Here is an 18818-nt window from a genome sequence, read left to right on the forward strand (position 1 = left end):
ATGTGTTGATGTTACAACTATTATGCATACTTTCCTTTTTAAGCTTAAGCAGAGTAAGAAAAATTCAACCTGTTTCTTCTTTTCAGTTTTCATCAAAAATTATTAGTAGTATTTATTTATTTATTTCTGTTCACCATAATTAGGAGTGTAACTATTCTAAATTTTTAAACACATGATCCGTTCATAGTGATATAGCAATGATTATATGAAAAGGAAATAAATTTCCCTCATTTCTTCTTTTACTGCATTATTATTATTATTAGACTCGGAGCGGCATTCCTCTGAACCAAATCTGTTCTAAATAGTTTTGGTTCCTTGAGAATAGTGAATTGGAGAAAATCTTATACTCCACTTTGTCAACAAGTAAAGTAGCTTAGGATCAATCATTTTAGTTTATTCTGAGGCTGCTATTTCAAATGAAGTCACTGTGTTGCTTAAGTCATAATTAATTCTTTGTCCACTTGTTCCTTTTTCCTCCCGGAAAGGTTTTCCATACTAGAGTAGGTGAAGAAAATGTCTTATCAGTCTACCGGAAAGAAGTTAAAGATTGGCTAAAAGGGAGATGGGCCAGGTACATTACTAGATGCACTGACTGGAGTATTATTTATTTATTATATTTATACCCTGCTGCAATCCTGCAGATTAGTCAGAGGTTTTAGATGAATACAAGAATCATTGATACATTTATAGATCAGTTTAAATGTTTTTAAATAAAAAAATCTAAAATATACTAGCGGTACAGAATCTTTCCAAAGCATGCACTAAGACTTAAACACCTTTTCAAAGAGCTGTTTTCTGCTGCTTCCAGAAGGCAGTCAAGGTTAAGCTTAAATTTAAACCACCTTAAGTTCGAGAAGAAAAGCATCCCAGAAGAATAGTACTTCTATTCTACGCTCTGATACAAAAGCTAGCCATCCCTAGGACACTTGTGTACCAAACATGTCCCCTGCATCATACGATATTTGGAGATGATGAAAAATAAGTTATAAGATCAATGATAGAGAGCTTCATCAAGGTTCAGAACATGGACAGTTATAGTCAATGTAAAAACAAACAAACACTGAAGATACTGGAGGCAACAATTCAATCAAAAGATGCAAGAGTCGATCAAGCAATGTAATATCACTGGAAGGGGTTCATATGTTTTAGCCATGAGGGGATAAACACTAATATTAATAATAATGTTGTAATTTATTAAACTTGTATGTCACCCAACTCTCAATTACTCTGGGTGTAATCAAACTAAATTTACAATAAAATCAAAAGATTAAGATTAGGAATATAAAGATTCTGGGCAGCAAATATCTCCCAGCCCAACTTTAAAACCTTTTCCATTTTCTTCCTAAACAGACTGAGTTCACCATCTGGGCTATCAATTTTGTACAAGAAAAAAATGCTGCTGAAGTTCATTTACTATGCCACCAAATTTCAGTGCTGTCACCTTGGGCATTGAGAAGCTTCATACAGTATTTCCTATGGCTTGTTTACCCTTGTGTTAAGTTCAGTGCCTAATATTTAACGGAACAAGGTTGGACCAGGCCTGAAAATTTTAATTTATATGTGAAATAATCCTTGTTATTATTATATATATCACAATGTAAAATCCCAAATGCCAGTTTTTTAGTTGGTGTCAGCCTTCACATGCCTTCAATTTTTCCTAATAATATAGGAAAGCATATAATTATTTTCATTATTTACCTTATTTTGGAAAAAAAGATTATCTGATTCCACAGTCTCCAAGACCTGATGTTCTGGAGCATTAATGAATTGGAAGTTCTCTGGAAATCCGTCATAAGCTTCCCAACTAAAAACAAGAAGCCAGAAGTAACTTTTTGTGATAGTTACATTAATATATCATCTCAAATGTTTTATTAACATGATTGTTCTCATAGCAGAAGCCCAAGTCTACACTGGAGCTGTTGTTTTTTCCTCTTCCCTCCTAGTGAAGGGAGGGACTCTTTGCTTCTTCAATTCCTCTTTATTTAAAAATAAAATAATAAGGAACTAGAATATTTTTAAAAAGAGGGATAACAAATATTGAAAAATTCAGCTATGGCACAGAGGAATTGGGTAAATTTTGATTATTTATAGAACTTAAGTGGCCACCTATGTCATACAGTGATTATAGGTAGCTCATAACTATCTATAAAAACATGGCTAAATGCAAACAGTTGTGACCCTATTTGGACCGGGAGTCACTGCTCACAGTCACTCATGCCCTCATCACCTCGAGGCTCGACTACTGTAACGCTCTCTACATGGGGCTACCTTTGAAAAGCATTTGGAAACTTCAGATCGTACAGAATGCAGCTGCGAGAGCAATCATGGGCTTCCCTAAATATGCCCATGTCACACCAACACTCTGCAGTCTGCATTGGTTGCCGATCAGTTTCTGGTCACAATTCAAAGTGTTGGTTATGACCTATAAAGCCCTTCATGGCACCAGACCAGATTATCTCAGGGACCGCCTTCTGCTACACGAATCCCAGCGACCAGTTAGGTCCCACAGAGTGGGTCTTCTCCGGGCCCCGTCAACTAAACAATGCCGCTTGGCGGGACTCAGGGGAAGAGCCTTCTCTGTGGCGGCCGCGGCCCTCTGGAACCAACTCCCCCCAGATATTAGAATTGCCCCCACCCTCCTTGCCTTTCGTAAGTTACTTAAAACCCACCTCTGCTGTCAGGCATGGGGGTACTGAGATACTCTTTCCCCCTAGGCCTTTACAATTTTATGCATGCTATGTCTGAATGTATGTTTGGTTTTTACTTTAATGGGTTTTAAATTGTTTTTACTATTGGATTATTGTGTATACTGTTCTATTATTGTTGTTAGCCGCCCTGAGTCTCCGGAGAGGGGCGGCATACAAATCCAATAAATCAAATCAAATTGATTGATTGATTGATTGATTGATTTTGTCCATTACACAATGATGGTTATATTGGGTATACATGTAGTAAATATATAATGAAGGTTATAGAGGATATACTCATATGAAAATATATCTAAGAAAGAATAGAATAGAAGATATAAGAATAAAATATATCAATGAAAGAATAGAGAAAGGATATAAGAATAGAATAAAAGATATAGGAGATATAGGAGAGCAATAGGACAGGGAACGGAAGGCACTCTATGCACTTATGCACATCCCTTACTGACCTCTTAGAAATCTGGAAAGGTCAATCCTGGATAATCTAAGGGTAAAATATTGGGGGTTTGGGGATGACACTATGGCGTCCGGTAATGAGTTCCATGCTTCGACAACTCGGTTACTGAAGTCGTATTTTTTACAGTCAAGTTTGACGCGGTTAATATTAAGTTTAAATCTGTTGTGTGCTCTTGTGTTGTTGTGGTTGAAGCTGAAGTAGTCGCCGACAGGCAGGACGTTGCAGCATATGATCTTGTGGACAATACTTAGATCTTCTTTAAGGCATCTTAGTTCTAAACTTTCTAGGCCCAGGATTGAAAGTCTAGTCTCATAGGGTATTCTATTTCGAGTGGAGGAACGAAGGGCTCTTCTGGTGAAGTATCTTTGGACATTTTCAAGGGTGTTAATGTCTGAGATGCGATATGGGTTCCAAACAGATGAGCTGTATTTGAGGATGGGTCTGGTAAAAGTTTTGTAAGCTCTGGTAAGTAGTGAGAGATTGCCAGAGCAGAAGCTACGTAGGATTAGATTTACAACTCTTGAAGCCTTTTTGGCTATGTTGTTATAGTGGGCTTTGGCACTTAAGTCTTTTGTTATTAATATACCGAAGTCTTTGACTGAGTGGGGGTTATCTGTGATAATTTGATTATTCAGTTCGTATTTGGAGTTCAGATTATTTTTCGCAATGTGTAGGATGGATCATTTGCTGTTTGAGATTTGGAGTTGCCATGTGTTAGACCACTCAGAAACAGCATCCATGTTTTTTTGGAGAGTAGTTGTGTTATCGGTGGTGTTGCATAGTTTTACATCGTCAGTAAAAAGGTCACAGTTGCTTGTGATGTAATCACAAAGGTAATTGATGTAGAGAATGAAGAGCGTTGGTCCCAGTACACTACCCAGGGGGACATAGCTTTTAACAGGGATGGGGGTAGATATGGTGCTTCCTATTTTGACCACTTGTCTGTTTGACAGGAATGCTATAATCCAGCTGTGGAGTGATCCTGAGATGCCATAGGATTTGAGTTTTAACAGTAGTTTATCGTGAACCACTGAATCAAAGGCTTTGCAGAAATTGCATCTATAGATTTCCCTTGATCAAGATGAGTACATATATTTTTGCAGTGAAGAAGCTGCAGGTTGCAGGATAGTTTTTTTCTGAATCCAAAGAGCAAATTATTAGTTTCTAGATGGAGAGTAATTGATTTGTTTATAACTGATTCCATGACCCAGGATTGAGATCAAACAACTCCCAGCTCAATCCTTCTCTTTGTCCACTGCTTGGGGGAAATGCCAGCCCTCTTCATAGCCCTCTGGAAAGCTAAAAGGATCGGGATTCCTTGGGCCTCAGGTAAGAGGATATTTCAAAGGGTTGGAGCAATCAGTGAGACCTTATCAGGAATCTCCAAGATCTCATTAGCTGGCAGCATTTAAGAGAAGGGACCTGGAGTGTGCTCACCTTAGGGTAGTAAGATTGACAGATACCCTCAAAGAGAAAGACTCCTACAAATAGCTTAGCCCTTGCCATGTACAGCTTTAAAGGTGATAATCAGAACTTTGAATTACACGTGCAATTCAAAGTTCTCATGTAGCAGTAATGTTACTTGGGTATATTGCAAGGCACCCAAAGCTACACGGTACATGTATGGTACATTGCAAGGCACCCAAAGCTAAATGGTACATGTATCTTTGGCACCCAAAGCTACATGGTACATGTATCTTTTATTAATAGTTTATTATTGCTAGGCAGCAAAATGTTCCCTCCTAGTAAACTAAATATATCCTACATTTTATCTCTTATAAATAATGGGGGGAAACATACTTTTATATCTATAAATAGTTCTGTCTATTCTAATATTGTATGAGTATTGACCGATAGTAACCTTAAGTGATATGTATCATTCTACTGTTTGCACAGCAATATACTTTTAATATGCATTACATATTATCACCCGTGATAAGTGCAGTTTTAGTATGATGGCTCCAACCATGTCCCTGCTATTATACAAGTGTTTTTGTAGAGGGCTACAATTAAAACTTTATAATCTTATGCAAGTCAAATCCCATGACTGATTCCTGATTCCTATATATCATGGTTCCTTTACTCATTTGTGTTTTCAGGTTATTCCAAATGTCAATGGATTCTTTCAGTTATTTGCCATTCTTTGTGTATCATATGTTGAAGGACACATGATAATAACAAAAAAGTATAAGATGGCTCCCAATGCATTTCATACTGAGTGCTTTGTCAAAGGCATTACATATGTACTATATGTGGTGTGTATGTGTATGTGTTTGTATATGTGTGTGTGTGTGTGTGCGTATATGTGTGTGTATTTGTCTCCTGCAGTCTCTACCTATTCAGAAAATAAACAGAAATAGAAATCAGCTTCTTCTATTCTGTGACTAAGAACTATCATTGCATTTCATTCTGCTAACATCAAAGGAACTGACTACCAAGTGAATCATAATAGTTCTGAGTTTATAAAAAATAATTTATTATTTAATTTTACCACAAATATTGAAAGCGAAAATGTCCTCATATTTAATCTACATATATTCTAATGGAAGCTAGAGATTTTTTTAGTTATTCTTCAAATTGTCTGAAGACAATATTTTTATGATTTATAGAAAACTTTGGTCATTTCCTTGTGATAGTTAAAGCAATAAATATCTTTACAATTAAATCTTTCATCCCTGGTTTCCCTACTCTGATTTTTACAGTAGTATATCAGTTCAGAACACTTAAATAAACAGAAATTGTTGTACCTGTCGTATCTTGTCAGCAAATCAACACTGGGATCCAGGAGTGTTTTATAAATAACTGTGATGCCATTCTTTTTTGTTGCTGTCACTTTGTCAAAGGTCAAACTCAGAACGGGATTTAAGGGAGACCTGAAAATGGAAACATCATACAAAATGAGCATTTATGGAGAGGAAATCAAACAGTTGAAAAACCAACCGTTATAGGCAGCTAAGGGTGTGAATGTCAGAACAGAAGCTAAGAATGAATTCAGAGCAAGGTATTCAAATCTATTCAACTTTTGATTTGATGAAAAGTAATCTCTCAGATAAAAGCTTGTTAACTGTTCAGGCACCTTTACCTTTGAAATTAATTTTATCACAGCAAGCTTGTCATCTTTATTAACCTATAGGTTATGGACAGCAATGAAATTGAATTATTCCTAAAATACCTGCTCATCTCCAAGCAGAAATAGCTGATTGAAAATTAAAACAATAACCACCTACCAGGTGGTCATGTGCAAAAGAACAAATCCAGTTGCCAATTCATAATGTTAGGTTACATAAGGTTACACTGATGATTTTCTTACACTGTAACTGATAAAGCTGAAATAGGAATATATCTTGTGGATTATGCAGGTTAGCAATTGGAGGTATCAAAGCAGAGCCAGCATAATTTCATCATACATGTTTCTTCAAATATGCTAAATTGCCTGTTAATGTTTTAGAATATAAATATTAGTACGGGTAATCAAGAATTATAAAATGATATTAAGAAATCATCCATGGAATATTTTTGGAAAAGTATTGTTTTAAAAATAAGTAAACACACAGTAATTTAAAAAGAAACTTTTGATAATATTTTTTTATATTGAGACCAACAAAATCCTCAAAAGGAAAACAAATAATCTATAAAAGCACAAACATTTTTAAAAGCTGTATTACACATATATTTATATTAATATCAATATCAATGTTTTTTCCCAAATACAAATTATATAGATTAAAGCAATATATTAGGAATTACTTTGTTGATTAAACTAAAAGAAATCAATATTAAGGCAAATAAAGTAAGCCTTAATTAAAAGATTGCATCGGACCAGAATATCTCCGAGACCGCCTTCTGCCGCACGAATCCCAGCGACCGGTTAGGTCCCACAGAGTTGTCCTTCTCCGGGTCTCGTCGACAAAACAATGTCGTCTGGCAGGACCCAGAAGAAGAGCTTTCTCTGTGGTGGCCCCAACCCTCTGGAACCAACTCCCCCCAGAGATTAGGATTGCCCCCACCCTCCTTGCCTTTCGCAAACTCCTTAAAACCCACCTCTGCCATCAGGCATGGGGAAATTGATTCCCTTGGACCGTTCCTGCTTTACGTATGGTTTGTATGAGATGTATGATTGTTTTTTATATTAAGGGTTTTAAATTGTTTTTAACTATTGGATTTGTATTGTTCTGTTGCTGTGAGCTGCCCCGAGTCTTTGGAGAGGGGCGGCATACAAATCTAATAAATAAATAAAATAGATAAATACAGTATCTGTATATTCTACAACAGAAAGTAGTCTTTAGTCACAAATGTTGCCAGTGCTTATATTAATGTTAATAGCAATGTGGATTGAATGATTTACCTTCCAGCTATGCACTCACCAATTCTAATCAATAGCTAGGAGGGCAAAACACAGGCCAATACAATTCTGGCTATTTAGGAACTCTAAACATTTGCAATTATATCTAAAAGGAATTCAATGTTATTAGCTGAAGGTGTTTATGCTGGCTGAACAAAACAGCAAAACTCTCCTTCTCCTGAAATCATTACATCCACTCAAAATTATATTTGGAAAGCCTCCCAACTCTCAGCAGATCTTAAGCAATCCAGCATGGTGAAGAAAAGAAAGTCATTTTTGAAAATAGATTTACTGTCATCTAAAACCTGTTTGGAGGTTTACAGTAAATTTCCAATAAGCCAGAAGTTACCTGATAAATGGGAGAGAATTACAGAACAGCTGTATTTGAATAATTGAATGTTCAGGTGTGAATACAAGTACAAAATACACATACAATTTCAACAATTTCTGTTATGTGAGAAGAATGTATAACAATGACTATTCATTTGAAACTATAGTTTTCTGCTTCATTAGAAACCAAATTCAGAGATAAAATTGCAGTTTCTGAATAAATAAACAAAATTACTCATTCATGATCCTGACATACTTGCAGTCTTTGTTTGTTATAAGTTTTACATTTCTAACAAGCCAGATGCCGTTACCTAAGATTTTTTTCCCCCTCTTTATGGATAACTCTCACATTCAAGCCCATCCAAATGCAAATTGTCCTCAGAATACCAGCTCCAATCAGTTCCAATGGAATCTTTTCTGACATCTTTCCTTCATTTTTGTTACTGGCATTTCTATCTGCCTAAAATCTGCCTTTAAAAAATCTATTTTTTTAAAGTCTTTACTTCATCTCCTTGCAGGTGTAATTGATTGCTTTACTTTAAAGCATTCCTTTAATCATTGTTTTAATAAAATTATGAATTTTAAAATTATGAGCATTTTTAAAATTATAATGCATTAAAAATATTAAAATATGAGTACTTCTTAGGGGCAGGTAATGTAGCTGCTCAATGTACAGAAGCACATTGTTTGCTGCTGATCTCAAATATTTGAACATGGTGAAATAATAGTAGCAATTTGGCATGCCAACTATTCCAAAATGAAATATTGCTCTTAATTGTACAATTATTCTGCCTCATTCATAGATTTCACAAATGATCCAGATGACAATCTACTGTTTGAAATCTGCTGTTTTTTCCCTAATGCATCCATCTTTCTTACTAGAGACGAAAATCTATTAAGGAGAGAAAAAAATAGAATATCTACACAATGTAGTTTGATTGGTAGCACTAGGAGCCCTCTGTCTAGAAGCAACCAATGACCCAGGAATTTGTGGAGAGAAAGAGTTCATGGCTTGAGAGGAATAATAGGGAAGTTATTTCAATAAAACCAAATCCTTCAGAAGAACGATTTTGAAATGCTTTCTGTGGAGTGCTATAAAAGACTATTTTTCTTCACAAGCTTCACATTTTAATGCTATGTGCATTCCACCATCAGAGCAAGTCCCAAGCCATTCACTTGTTGGTAAGAATGGGGAAAGGAAGAGGCAGACATATTGGAAATATGTCACAGGTTGACGGTAAAGGGAAATATGAAGTGTAAGCTATTAAGGCAAAAAGCATTTTGATGTTTTTCTTATCAAATTACAAGGTGCACTCCATGTACAATTCACAGATTTTTATATATACAGTAGTCCCTTGATTTTTGCGGGTTCGAACTTCGTGAAACGCCTCTACCACGGTTTTTCAAAAATATTAATTAAAAAATACTTTGCTGTTTTTTCCCTATACCACGGTTTTTCCCGCCTGATGACGTCATACATCATTGCCAAACTTTCGTCCGCCTTTAATAAATATTTTTTTTAATAAACTTTAATAAATAAACATGGTGAGTAATAATCTAAATGGTTGCTAAGGGAATGAGAAATTGCAGTTTAGGGGTTTAAAGTGTTAAGGGAAGGCTTGGGATACTGTTCATAGCCAAAAATAGTGTATTTACTTCCGCATCTCTACTTCGCGGAAATTCGACTTTCGCGGGCGGTCTTGGAACGCATCCCACGCAAAAGTCGAGGGAACACTGTACATATACATTCTGGTAGTCAACATAATTTATTAACATTGGTTGTAAAAAAACCCAAACCCTCAAGAAGCTTTTATTATCTTCTATTGATTCTTTCAAAACTTATATTTCTTGTCTTTTCATTTCTATTTGAATGTAGCTTAAATGTGTTTTTATTAGTTTGAATGTTTCCTGCATTGATCAGCACTTTTCTCTTTTGGGAAAACTGCATCCTTTAATTATTAATAGAGCAGCAATCATAGTTAAATATTGTATTTGAGGTCAAATTATGAAGCAGCTTCAGGGAAGTGCTTTCAAGTTCATTTGAGTGAATAAAGTCCACTACATGCTATCATTTAAACTGCAGGCATTGCCATTCAGAAAATTATTTGCTTGGAAAGAATATTGCTAAATAGGTACACTATTCTTTAAAAGAAAGAAATAATCCCATGGAAAAATAATGTCTCTGTCAACACAAAGATGATGTATACAACTACATATATACAGTTTTTTTAAAAAATGGGTTTTTTTAATTAGTATTTTTAGAAATGAAGAAACCAGCACTTTAGAAACATAGCCTGCATTTCATATTAATTTTTTTCAAATGCTAATTTCTTCAATAGGTGGCCATTTCATGAATACCACAAAAGATCCACATTAACAATTGAAAGTTATAGGCTGAAAATAAGAAACTTTTAATTTTCATAAATTTACTACAAAACATTTACTCTGACAACTCTGGTGGCCCAGACTTCATTTCACTTTCATCTTCATGATTCATTACAATTACTATATAATCGACTACTGTAACGCTCTCTACATGGGGCTATCTTTGAAAAGTGTTCGGAAACTTCAGATCGTGCAAAATGCAGCTGTGAGAGCAGTCATGGGTTTCCCCAGGTATGCCCATGTTACACCATCACTCTGCAGTCTGCATTGGTTGCCGATCAATTTCCGGTCACAATTCAAAGTGTTGGTTATGACCTATAAAGCCCTTCATGGCATCGGACCAGAATATCTTCGAGACCGCCTTCTGCTGCACGAATCCCAGCGACCGATTAGGTCCCACAGAGTGGGGCTTCTCTGGGTCCCGTCAACTAAACAATGTCGGTTGGCGGGCCCCAGGGGAAAAGCCTTCTCTGTGGCGGCCCTGACTCTCTGGAACCAGCTCCCCCCAGAGATTAGAACTGCCCCTATCCTCCTTGCCTTTCGTAAACTCCTCAAAACCCACCTTTGTTGTCAGGCATGGGGGAACTGAGATATTTCCCCCGGGCCTAAATAATTTATGTATGGTATGTTTGTATGTATGTCTGCTTAATAATGGGTTTTTTAAAATATTTTAAATTGTAAATTATTAGATTTGCCATGAACTGTTTTATTGTGTTGTGAGCCACCCCGAGTCTATGGAGAGGGGCGGCATACAAATCTAATAAATAAATAAATAAAAATAATAATAATTAAATTTCAGAATAAATGGCAGGTTTTTTTTTAGCATAGACCTTTTCAAAATAATTATGTAAGACACATTCTTTGAGAACCACACTCATTTTATGAGCAATCACACTCAAGGTATGCAGGAAGAATCCAATCATAGTATCAGTCTTGTTCCATTGCTGAAAGCAAAACAAGCCTGGTTTCTATAGAAGATAAATTTTGTCGTATATTCCAGAGAGATGTGTTTGTTTATCAAATTATTACATTTAAGTTACTTTGTTAATTGGCTTTCTATTTTGAAATAAGATAAAATGGGAACTTGCAGAATATTTATGCATCTATTATTAGATATTGAATATTTTATTTTAAATATTATGTATATTGTTGTATTTAATTTTCATTTTAGTCACAAATATAATTCTATAGCACTTGATTATGAAATTGTATGTATTCCATCATCTGTCCTTACCTAGGCTCATTGAATATAGTGAGACATAAAACTGAGTAAAAAGTAGAGAAGTGCACATTGATTATTTTTAAAAAAATGTAAGAAGACACTTCTATTAGGCAGATTAACATTCTATAACTGCCTATAAAATTGTTTTTATTTACAAAGAAAAGTAGTGAAAAAATACTAAAAATGAAGCTTTATGAAAGCATATAGATGTATTTTTATATTAAATGGCAATATATATATGGGAATCTATATATAAATTGAATACATAATTTTAAATAAATATAAAGTAATAACTTTGCTATCATATAAGAACTATAAAAATGTTCCATATTTACAGCTGGAAAAGTATCTTACAAAAATATTTAGTACACTAACTAAACAGAAAGTTTAATGAAAGCATACTGATGTGGTTTTATATTAATCGGCAACTTATATATAATTCTTATATAATAATGACAATTTATATATAAAATTAGGAAATGTAGTCTGTAGGTTGTATTCTGTAATCAGTAATGTGCAAAAGATAGGAATCTGTGTATAAATTGATTAAATTTGTTGCTGTTAGTTGCGAAGTCATGTCCAATCCATCGTGACACCATGGACAACGTTCCTCCAGGCCTTCCTGACCTCTACCATCCCTGGGAATCAATTTAAGCTCACGCTGACTGCTTCAGTGACTCCATCCAGCCACTTCATTCTCGGCCATCCCCTTCTTTTGCCCTCAATCTTTCCCAGCATTAGGTTCTTCTCCAGTGAGTCCTTCCTTCTCATTAGGTGGCCAAAGTATTTTGAGTTTCTTCTTCAGGATCTGGCCTTTTAAAGAGCAGTCAAGGTTGATCTCTTCTAGGAGTGACCCAGTATGATTGCCTTGCAGTCCAAGGGACTCATAAGTGTCTTCTCCAGCACCATAGTTCAAAGGCTTCAATTCTTTGGCACTCAGACTTTCTTATGATCCAACTTTTACAGCCATACATTGCAACTGGGAAAACGATAGCCTTGACTATACACACTTTGGTTGGCAGGGTGAGGTCTCTGTTTTTTAATATGCTGTCTAGATTTGCCATATACAACAATATAAAGTAATCATTATGACTATCATGTAAAAACTGTAAAAGTGTTCCATATTTAGAGCCAAAAATATTTTATGAATACAGTGGTACCTCATCATACGAACTTAATTGGTTCCAGGAGGAGGTTCATAAGGTGAAAAGTTCGTAAGATGAAACAATGTTTCCCATAGGAATCAATGTAAAAGCAAATAATGCGTGCAAATCCTTCAGGAAAATCCCAAACTTTAGAAGGGAGGTGAACAGAGGGCAATGAGGAACAGCTAAAGGGGGCAGGTGGAAGAAGCAAGGCTAGGCTAAAGGGTGAGTGGGAAGGAAGAAAGGCAAGGGGGGTGCCCCTCCCTTTTCTTTCTTCAAAAGACACCCTTTCAGTGCCTCTGCAAGCATGTTGTTCTCTGCAAAATCTTTCCTCCTCCAAGCCGCCTCTCCCTTTATTCAAAAAAGGGGGGGAAAAGAAACCCCTTCATCCCAGCAGCAGCTGCTTGAGTTCGTAAGGTGAAAATAGTTCGGAAGAAGAGGCAAAAAAATCTTAAACACCGGGTTTGTATCTTGAAAAGTTCGTTAAAAGAGGCGTTCGTAAGATGAGGTACCACTGTACTCTCATAACACTAACATAAACAAGAATGTTTCCTTGATATCTCTGCAGACTTTGTTCAATAGTTTATCTCAGTCAAACCAGGCTGGGATAGGAGTAATTCTGAAATGCATGTATTACCATCTGAGGAAATATTAATGAGTCCATGCAATCCTTTAAAATAAACAGACCCTGATTTCTTGAAATATTGTAAACAAACTATTGTAGAGCCTAGCTCTCTTCTACTTTTAGATTCAGTCGTCCAGACTTGGCAAGTTTTACCAATTTATTTTTCTTTCTTTTCTTGCTGGTGCTTAAAAGGTTAAGACTTTATTTTTGAAAACATAGAGCGATAACAGGGAATTGTGTTGTCTACAGCTTCATAAATCTTGCTTAAGTTCCTTTTCAATTACCATCCATTTCTCCTTTAAAAAGGGACCAAAGGGAAAAAAACAGAGGAGTGGAAACAGGTCAGGGCAGCCGGTGACAATGACAGGGTGATGGGCTTGGACCCCTGTGGTGTTTCCATCTGCTATCATTAAGGTGACTATTCAGACATGAAAAAATCCCTCTTGCTGTGCTGACAGGCAGACATCAAGAACGATGACAAGGCATTAAGATAGTAAGTCAGAGACAGAGATGTCATATTCCTCAAACAAAACTGCCTAAAACAAGACCTCTGAAATTTCACTGGAATTTACAATAAAATAAAAGGATTTTTTTTTTTTTTGCTTGGAAGCTATTCAACTTCCTTTTATAGCAATTTGATAACACTAACATTGCTGACAATCATAATGCTAAATGCCATGCTCCTACCTGTAATCTTCGCCATAAGAAACCCAAATTTTTTGCTCATTCTGCAGTAAAAGAGGGTTTTTAATTTCTTGCCCAGCCTCATCAAAAAGATGCGTAGGAAAATGACTAAGGCCTGATGGTTTGAAATCTGCCGAAAGCTGGAGCCTCTGATGAATCATGTACCGTACCTGGCCATGGAAGATAAAACACAAAATGAAAACATCTGTATTAAATTGTTTGTATTCTGTAACCAGCAATGTCCAAACGATAATTAAATTCCTATAGAATGTTAAAAGAAGTGTGAAATCCCTGCAATGTTTATCTCAGTGTAAAGTAACAAAATGAGCACAGGCTTTTAACCAGCAGGGGGTGCAACAGGATTATGGTTGAGCTCTGACCTCTTTGGCACACAGACTGAAAGCAGATGTGACAGTTCTACAGAACAGTTAGCATCTACTAACAGCAACAGCTCTGGATAAAGGTTATGTTTTCCCAGTCCACATTTGGAGCTACATTTTGTTAGTGTTTTTAACTGAGCTAGTTGAGGTTTGACAAGGACTGCTTTCCTGCACTCTCCTGCCAGGCGTTAGATGATCAATGTATGAGCAAGAATAAAGCAAGACTCATTTAACAATTTCGGGACTCTTAAGGAAATATTACTGAGATGTGACAAAGCTATTCAAACCCTGCACTGTGCCCCAAAGAAAACAGGACTAGGCAAGATAATTCAATTGAACATCAAAACATAATGGTTTATTTATGACGTGGTTTATAGCTTTAATTTTAGTTGGGATGGCTGTTCAAAATTTCATTTCCTGCTTAAAGAATTGTTGATAAAGATGTTGCTAGAGTGACTATACTGTGGTCAATTTGCCATTTCATGGATTGCAATAATAGCTCTAAACAGGGTCACTTTGTTCCACCCTCTCTCATATTTGTCACCTTCTCTGCTTACCGGGCTCTAACAGATTAGTTCATCTTCCCTTCTCCTTTGCCACCTTCTGCAACTGAGTATATCACAAGGGTCTCATATCCATGACCTTATTGTGACAGTGTTTACAACAGAGATGGTTCCCCAGTATTACAGAAACATAAATATGACAAAAAAGCAAAGCAGCAACATTACCTGTAGTTCTAAACTGCATTACTGCAAAATAAAATCTTTCAGTAATCAGAGATGTCCGTAGCAGTTAGGGAAATTTGATATTCAGAACAAATTAGTGATATTACTCCTATTAGCATATTCTGAAAGCTAATAGGCTAATTCTGGGTGAGGCATCCTTTTTTACCTTAATCTAACCCACAGAATTGTGGGAACTGAAGATGCATGAATTATTTTTACAAATTCTGTCTGTTGCATTATGTGTTCTTCAGATTTTTCTGTAAATTTTAAAAACAAACTATTTATTTTATCAGAATACAGAGGCTCATACATATCTACCAAAATTATATAGGTGTTGATATAAATGATTTCAACAATAGCAAAAAAATACAAAACAGTTTACTTTCATTCTTTGATACATAATGATACTGCAATACAGCTTCAATATAAGTTGTGTGTTTTTTTCATTTAAGTACCACTTTTATACTTAATTTTTCAGATTATTTTGAGGAGGAGGTTGGTGTTTTGATTTGGCATAAAAAATCTTAGGGATTTACCTATTTTAATATTGGTATTCATTCCACTGCTTATTTGGATAGGAGCATAACACCTTAATCTATTCCTATTGAAATCCATAGTGGATAAAACATTAGATTTGGAAGAAAAATCTTTTCTATGCAACCATGATTCTCTTGAAGGAACATTACACTATATTTCAAACATAATAAATACAATATATACATGACTTGCCATCTAGTAATATTTCATTTCTTGGAAGTATGTTGGGTATGGTTATCTTTTTTATTTAAAATGACAGGAAATGTCTTAGTGTAATTATAAATCTCCTGCTTTACACTTCATGTAGCATATCAATAAAGGAAATTTGGCAGAAAATATTTTTGGGATTTTAAAAAAATTCTAATATGATTCTAGAACAAGGATGTCAAACTTGCAGTGTCACATTGTCATCACATGATGTATTGTGACTTTCCCCCCCTTTGCTAAACTGTGGGTAGGCGTGGCCAGTGTGTGACACTTTTGTTCTATGATCCCAGATCAATCCCTCGAATCTATCTGCTCTTTAACAAAATATATATTTACATTTATTTGGTTAACCTCTAACATGTTTAGGCGGCTTTCTATGAATAAAATTAAAATCAATTAAAACAATTAAACATTCTTAATTAACACACAAATACAACCAACCTGCTTCTACCATTAAGAACTTCTTATCCAATGTATCCTAAAAAGGTCTGTCTTCACCATTGTTTCAAAAGACATAAAGGGGTATATTTGACCATACAGTAATGAATGTAAAATGCTCTGGAAACCTGAATTGTACATATCACCCATAGACTTTATTTATTATGGGATTCAAAAAAAACCCCATGCAAATGAAATAAATTCTATTGGTGAAAAAAGTAGAGTTAATCCTCCACCAACTGCTGCCCCATGTATGTCCACTTACTTTGTTTTGAGGAGAGCACAGGTGAGGGAGTGGGAATAGAGAAAATTCCCACAGTACAATCAGGTTTAGTTGCAAGAATTGGTTACTCACTTAAAAACAAAACTGACTTGTTATCTTCCCAACAAGCATTTGAGATGAATTTACTGTGTCACCCAGTGAATAGATAAACAGTGATTTGAATTTAAAGTTTGGATATATAAATTAAAATATACAATTCTATTATACAATAAATAAATTAAACATCTTATGTTATAAGAATAATGATAATGATAGACATGGGCATGGAAATGAGGACATTTAGAGAACTAAACCTACAGACTACAGAATTAGAAGACATTTCCGAAATCCAGTATACAGTAGTTCTTTCTAACTATGTCAGGTTTATTCAGGTAGCTATTTAAAATGCATATGCAATTTAGTCCAATGTTATGGCTTTACATATTTTCTAAACAGAAGGACTTAAAATTCAATCTAACAATTAAAAGTACCATAACAATTCTAAACCAAAAAGATTTTGGTAAAAAGATATATTATAAGTCCATGCTAGATGGTCTTAAAGAGTCATTGGAAACATTGTAAGTCAAGCAGGTAAGGAATCTAATAGGTAAAATATGAGATGAACAAATTCAAGAATTTGATACTTTTTTTTTCAGCAAGAGGAAATGAAACAGATGTTATTAGATGGTAGGTTGGATACCCCAGAGATGGCATTGCCCCAAATGGCCTTAAGCCCAACACAAATTCCAATGATTTTATCCATAAAGAACTGACAAGCTGCTCACAATGGAGGCAAGATGTTTGCAGTATATTGTGTATAGCTCAAACAATATCAGTTATTAAATTAATATTGATGAGCTGGTATAACTAAATGCAGAGAATGTAAGAATTTGAATCAGATAACACACATACATAGAATAACTGAAAGAACAAGGATACAATTGGACATTATAAATCAGGCATTAAAATTTGCTTGGAAATAAATATCCTACCTTCTCCAGTATAATACCAGGCTGATCTCCATAATTGCTTTCCATTTCTTTTCTACTGATATAAACAAGTGTTTCTCCAGTGTCTTTGCCATTTTCATATACCTTTTTACAGAAACAGTTTTTATATAAAAATAATACATATTCAGTATTTAAAATCATGGCATATTATTTAAAATTACCACAAAAAAATCAGCAGTCTTTCTCTGCAGATTTTATAATCCATTTGGCATATGAAATGCTTACTATACATAAAGAGACTACTTTTAAAATCATGCTGGGTTGTTACTAGCTTATAGCTTTTATTTGTTTTTTTTCCTTAGAGGAGTTGATATTATTATTTCCAATATTGGGTATGATACAGAAATGTTTTTCTGAAATTTTGGGATCAGAGATTTGAATTTATTAACATTGTCAGCAATGTGTAAGTAATTTTTATTTATTCTTAAGAAAAAACAGTACTAGAATTGGTTTTATTGTACTTGTTTAAATATTTGTAAGCCACCTTTTGGGCACAAGCCCATACATGCAGTAAACAACCATACAATTATTGATTAAACATTGATAATAATTTTTATCTTAATACTGGCATATACAATGTAACAATTATTATTGTTATCTATCATATGGCACATTTATATCACATTTCAATAAAAAACATAGATAAAAATACAAAATCTAAAATCTAAAATACTATAAAAGCATGTAAAATACTATAAAAGCAAGTCTACGAAGAGAGGCGGCATACAAATCTAATAAATAGGTAGGTAGGTAGGTAGGTAGGTAGGTAGATAGATAGATAGATAGATAGATAGATAGATAGATAGATAGATAGATAGATAGATGTCTAACAATATAGCAATGTTTTGTTGTATCATTACAGGAAGGCTCTCCTGCCCACTTTGTTTCATTTATCAGCTATGTGAAAGAACAACTCCAAAGACACTTCGCCTGTTATTTATTTTATACATCAATTTAGTATATATACATACAAGCAGTATGGTACAAGCTGATACAGGAGATGAGCCTGTAGTCTAATGGCTAAGATCTCTGCATTACAAGGCAGAGGCCCCAGGTTCAAATCCCAGTAAGGGTCTGGCTACCTGATGAAGGCAAATAAGCCCGGAATAGATCTATAGTAGTCTCCCTTCCTTTTCATTATCAGCAAAACACACACACACAAACATATACATATACATATATCTATCTATCTTGTGTAGTACATAAAGCTGTCCCCTGCTGCCACTGAATTGGCCAACATGATCATTCTAACATCTGTTTTCCAAGTACTAGAGAAGAATGGACGAAGAAGCAGAACAGAGGAATCAGCTGAGGGTAATAGGGACAGTCAAACAATCTTTACCCTTGAAGAAACAGCATGT

The 18818-nt window shown here is 35.0% G+C and overlaps 2 protein-coding genes across 4 annotated transcripts in view; one reads left to right on the forward strand and one right to left on the reverse strand.

The window, feature by feature from the left end:
- DCDC1 (doublecortin domain containing 1) overlaps positions 1–18818 on the reverse strand; it is a 315249-nt gene that overhangs the window by 150465 nt on the left and 145966 nt on the right. For 2 of the 3 annotated variants that reach the window (XM_070762118.1, XM_070762110.1), the window contains exons 11-14: positions 17440–17541; positions 13902–14068; positions 5913–6038; positions 1699–1804 (exon numbers count right to left, since the gene is read on the reverse strand). In XM_070762118.1, the coding sequence (XP_070618219.1) occupies positions 1699–1804; positions 5913–6038; positions 13902–14068; positions 17440–17541 (501 nt within the window). The remainder of the gene's footprint in view (positions 1–1698; positions 1805–5912; positions 6039–13901; positions 14069–17439; positions 17542–18818) is intronic. The other variant, XM_070762129.1, reaches the window with a different exon arrangement.
- Positions 13018–18818, forward strand: part of DNAJC24 (DnaJ heat shock protein family (Hsp40) member C24) — a 197183-nt gene continuing 191382 nt past the window's right edge. The window contains exon 1 of the mRNA XM_070762242.1: positions 13018–13029. The gene's annotated coding sequence lies outside the window, so the exon portion shown is untranslated. The remainder of the gene's footprint in view (positions 13030–18818) is intronic.

Source organism: Erythrolamprus reginae, chromosome 1, assembly GCF_031021105.1.
Source record: "Erythrolamprus reginae isolate rEryReg1 chromosome 1, rEryReg1.hap1, whole genome shotgun sequence".
NCBI classification, from domain to species: domain Eukaryota; kingdom Metazoa; phylum Chordata; class Lepidosauria; order Squamata; family Dipsadidae; genus Erythrolamprus; species Erythrolamprus reginae.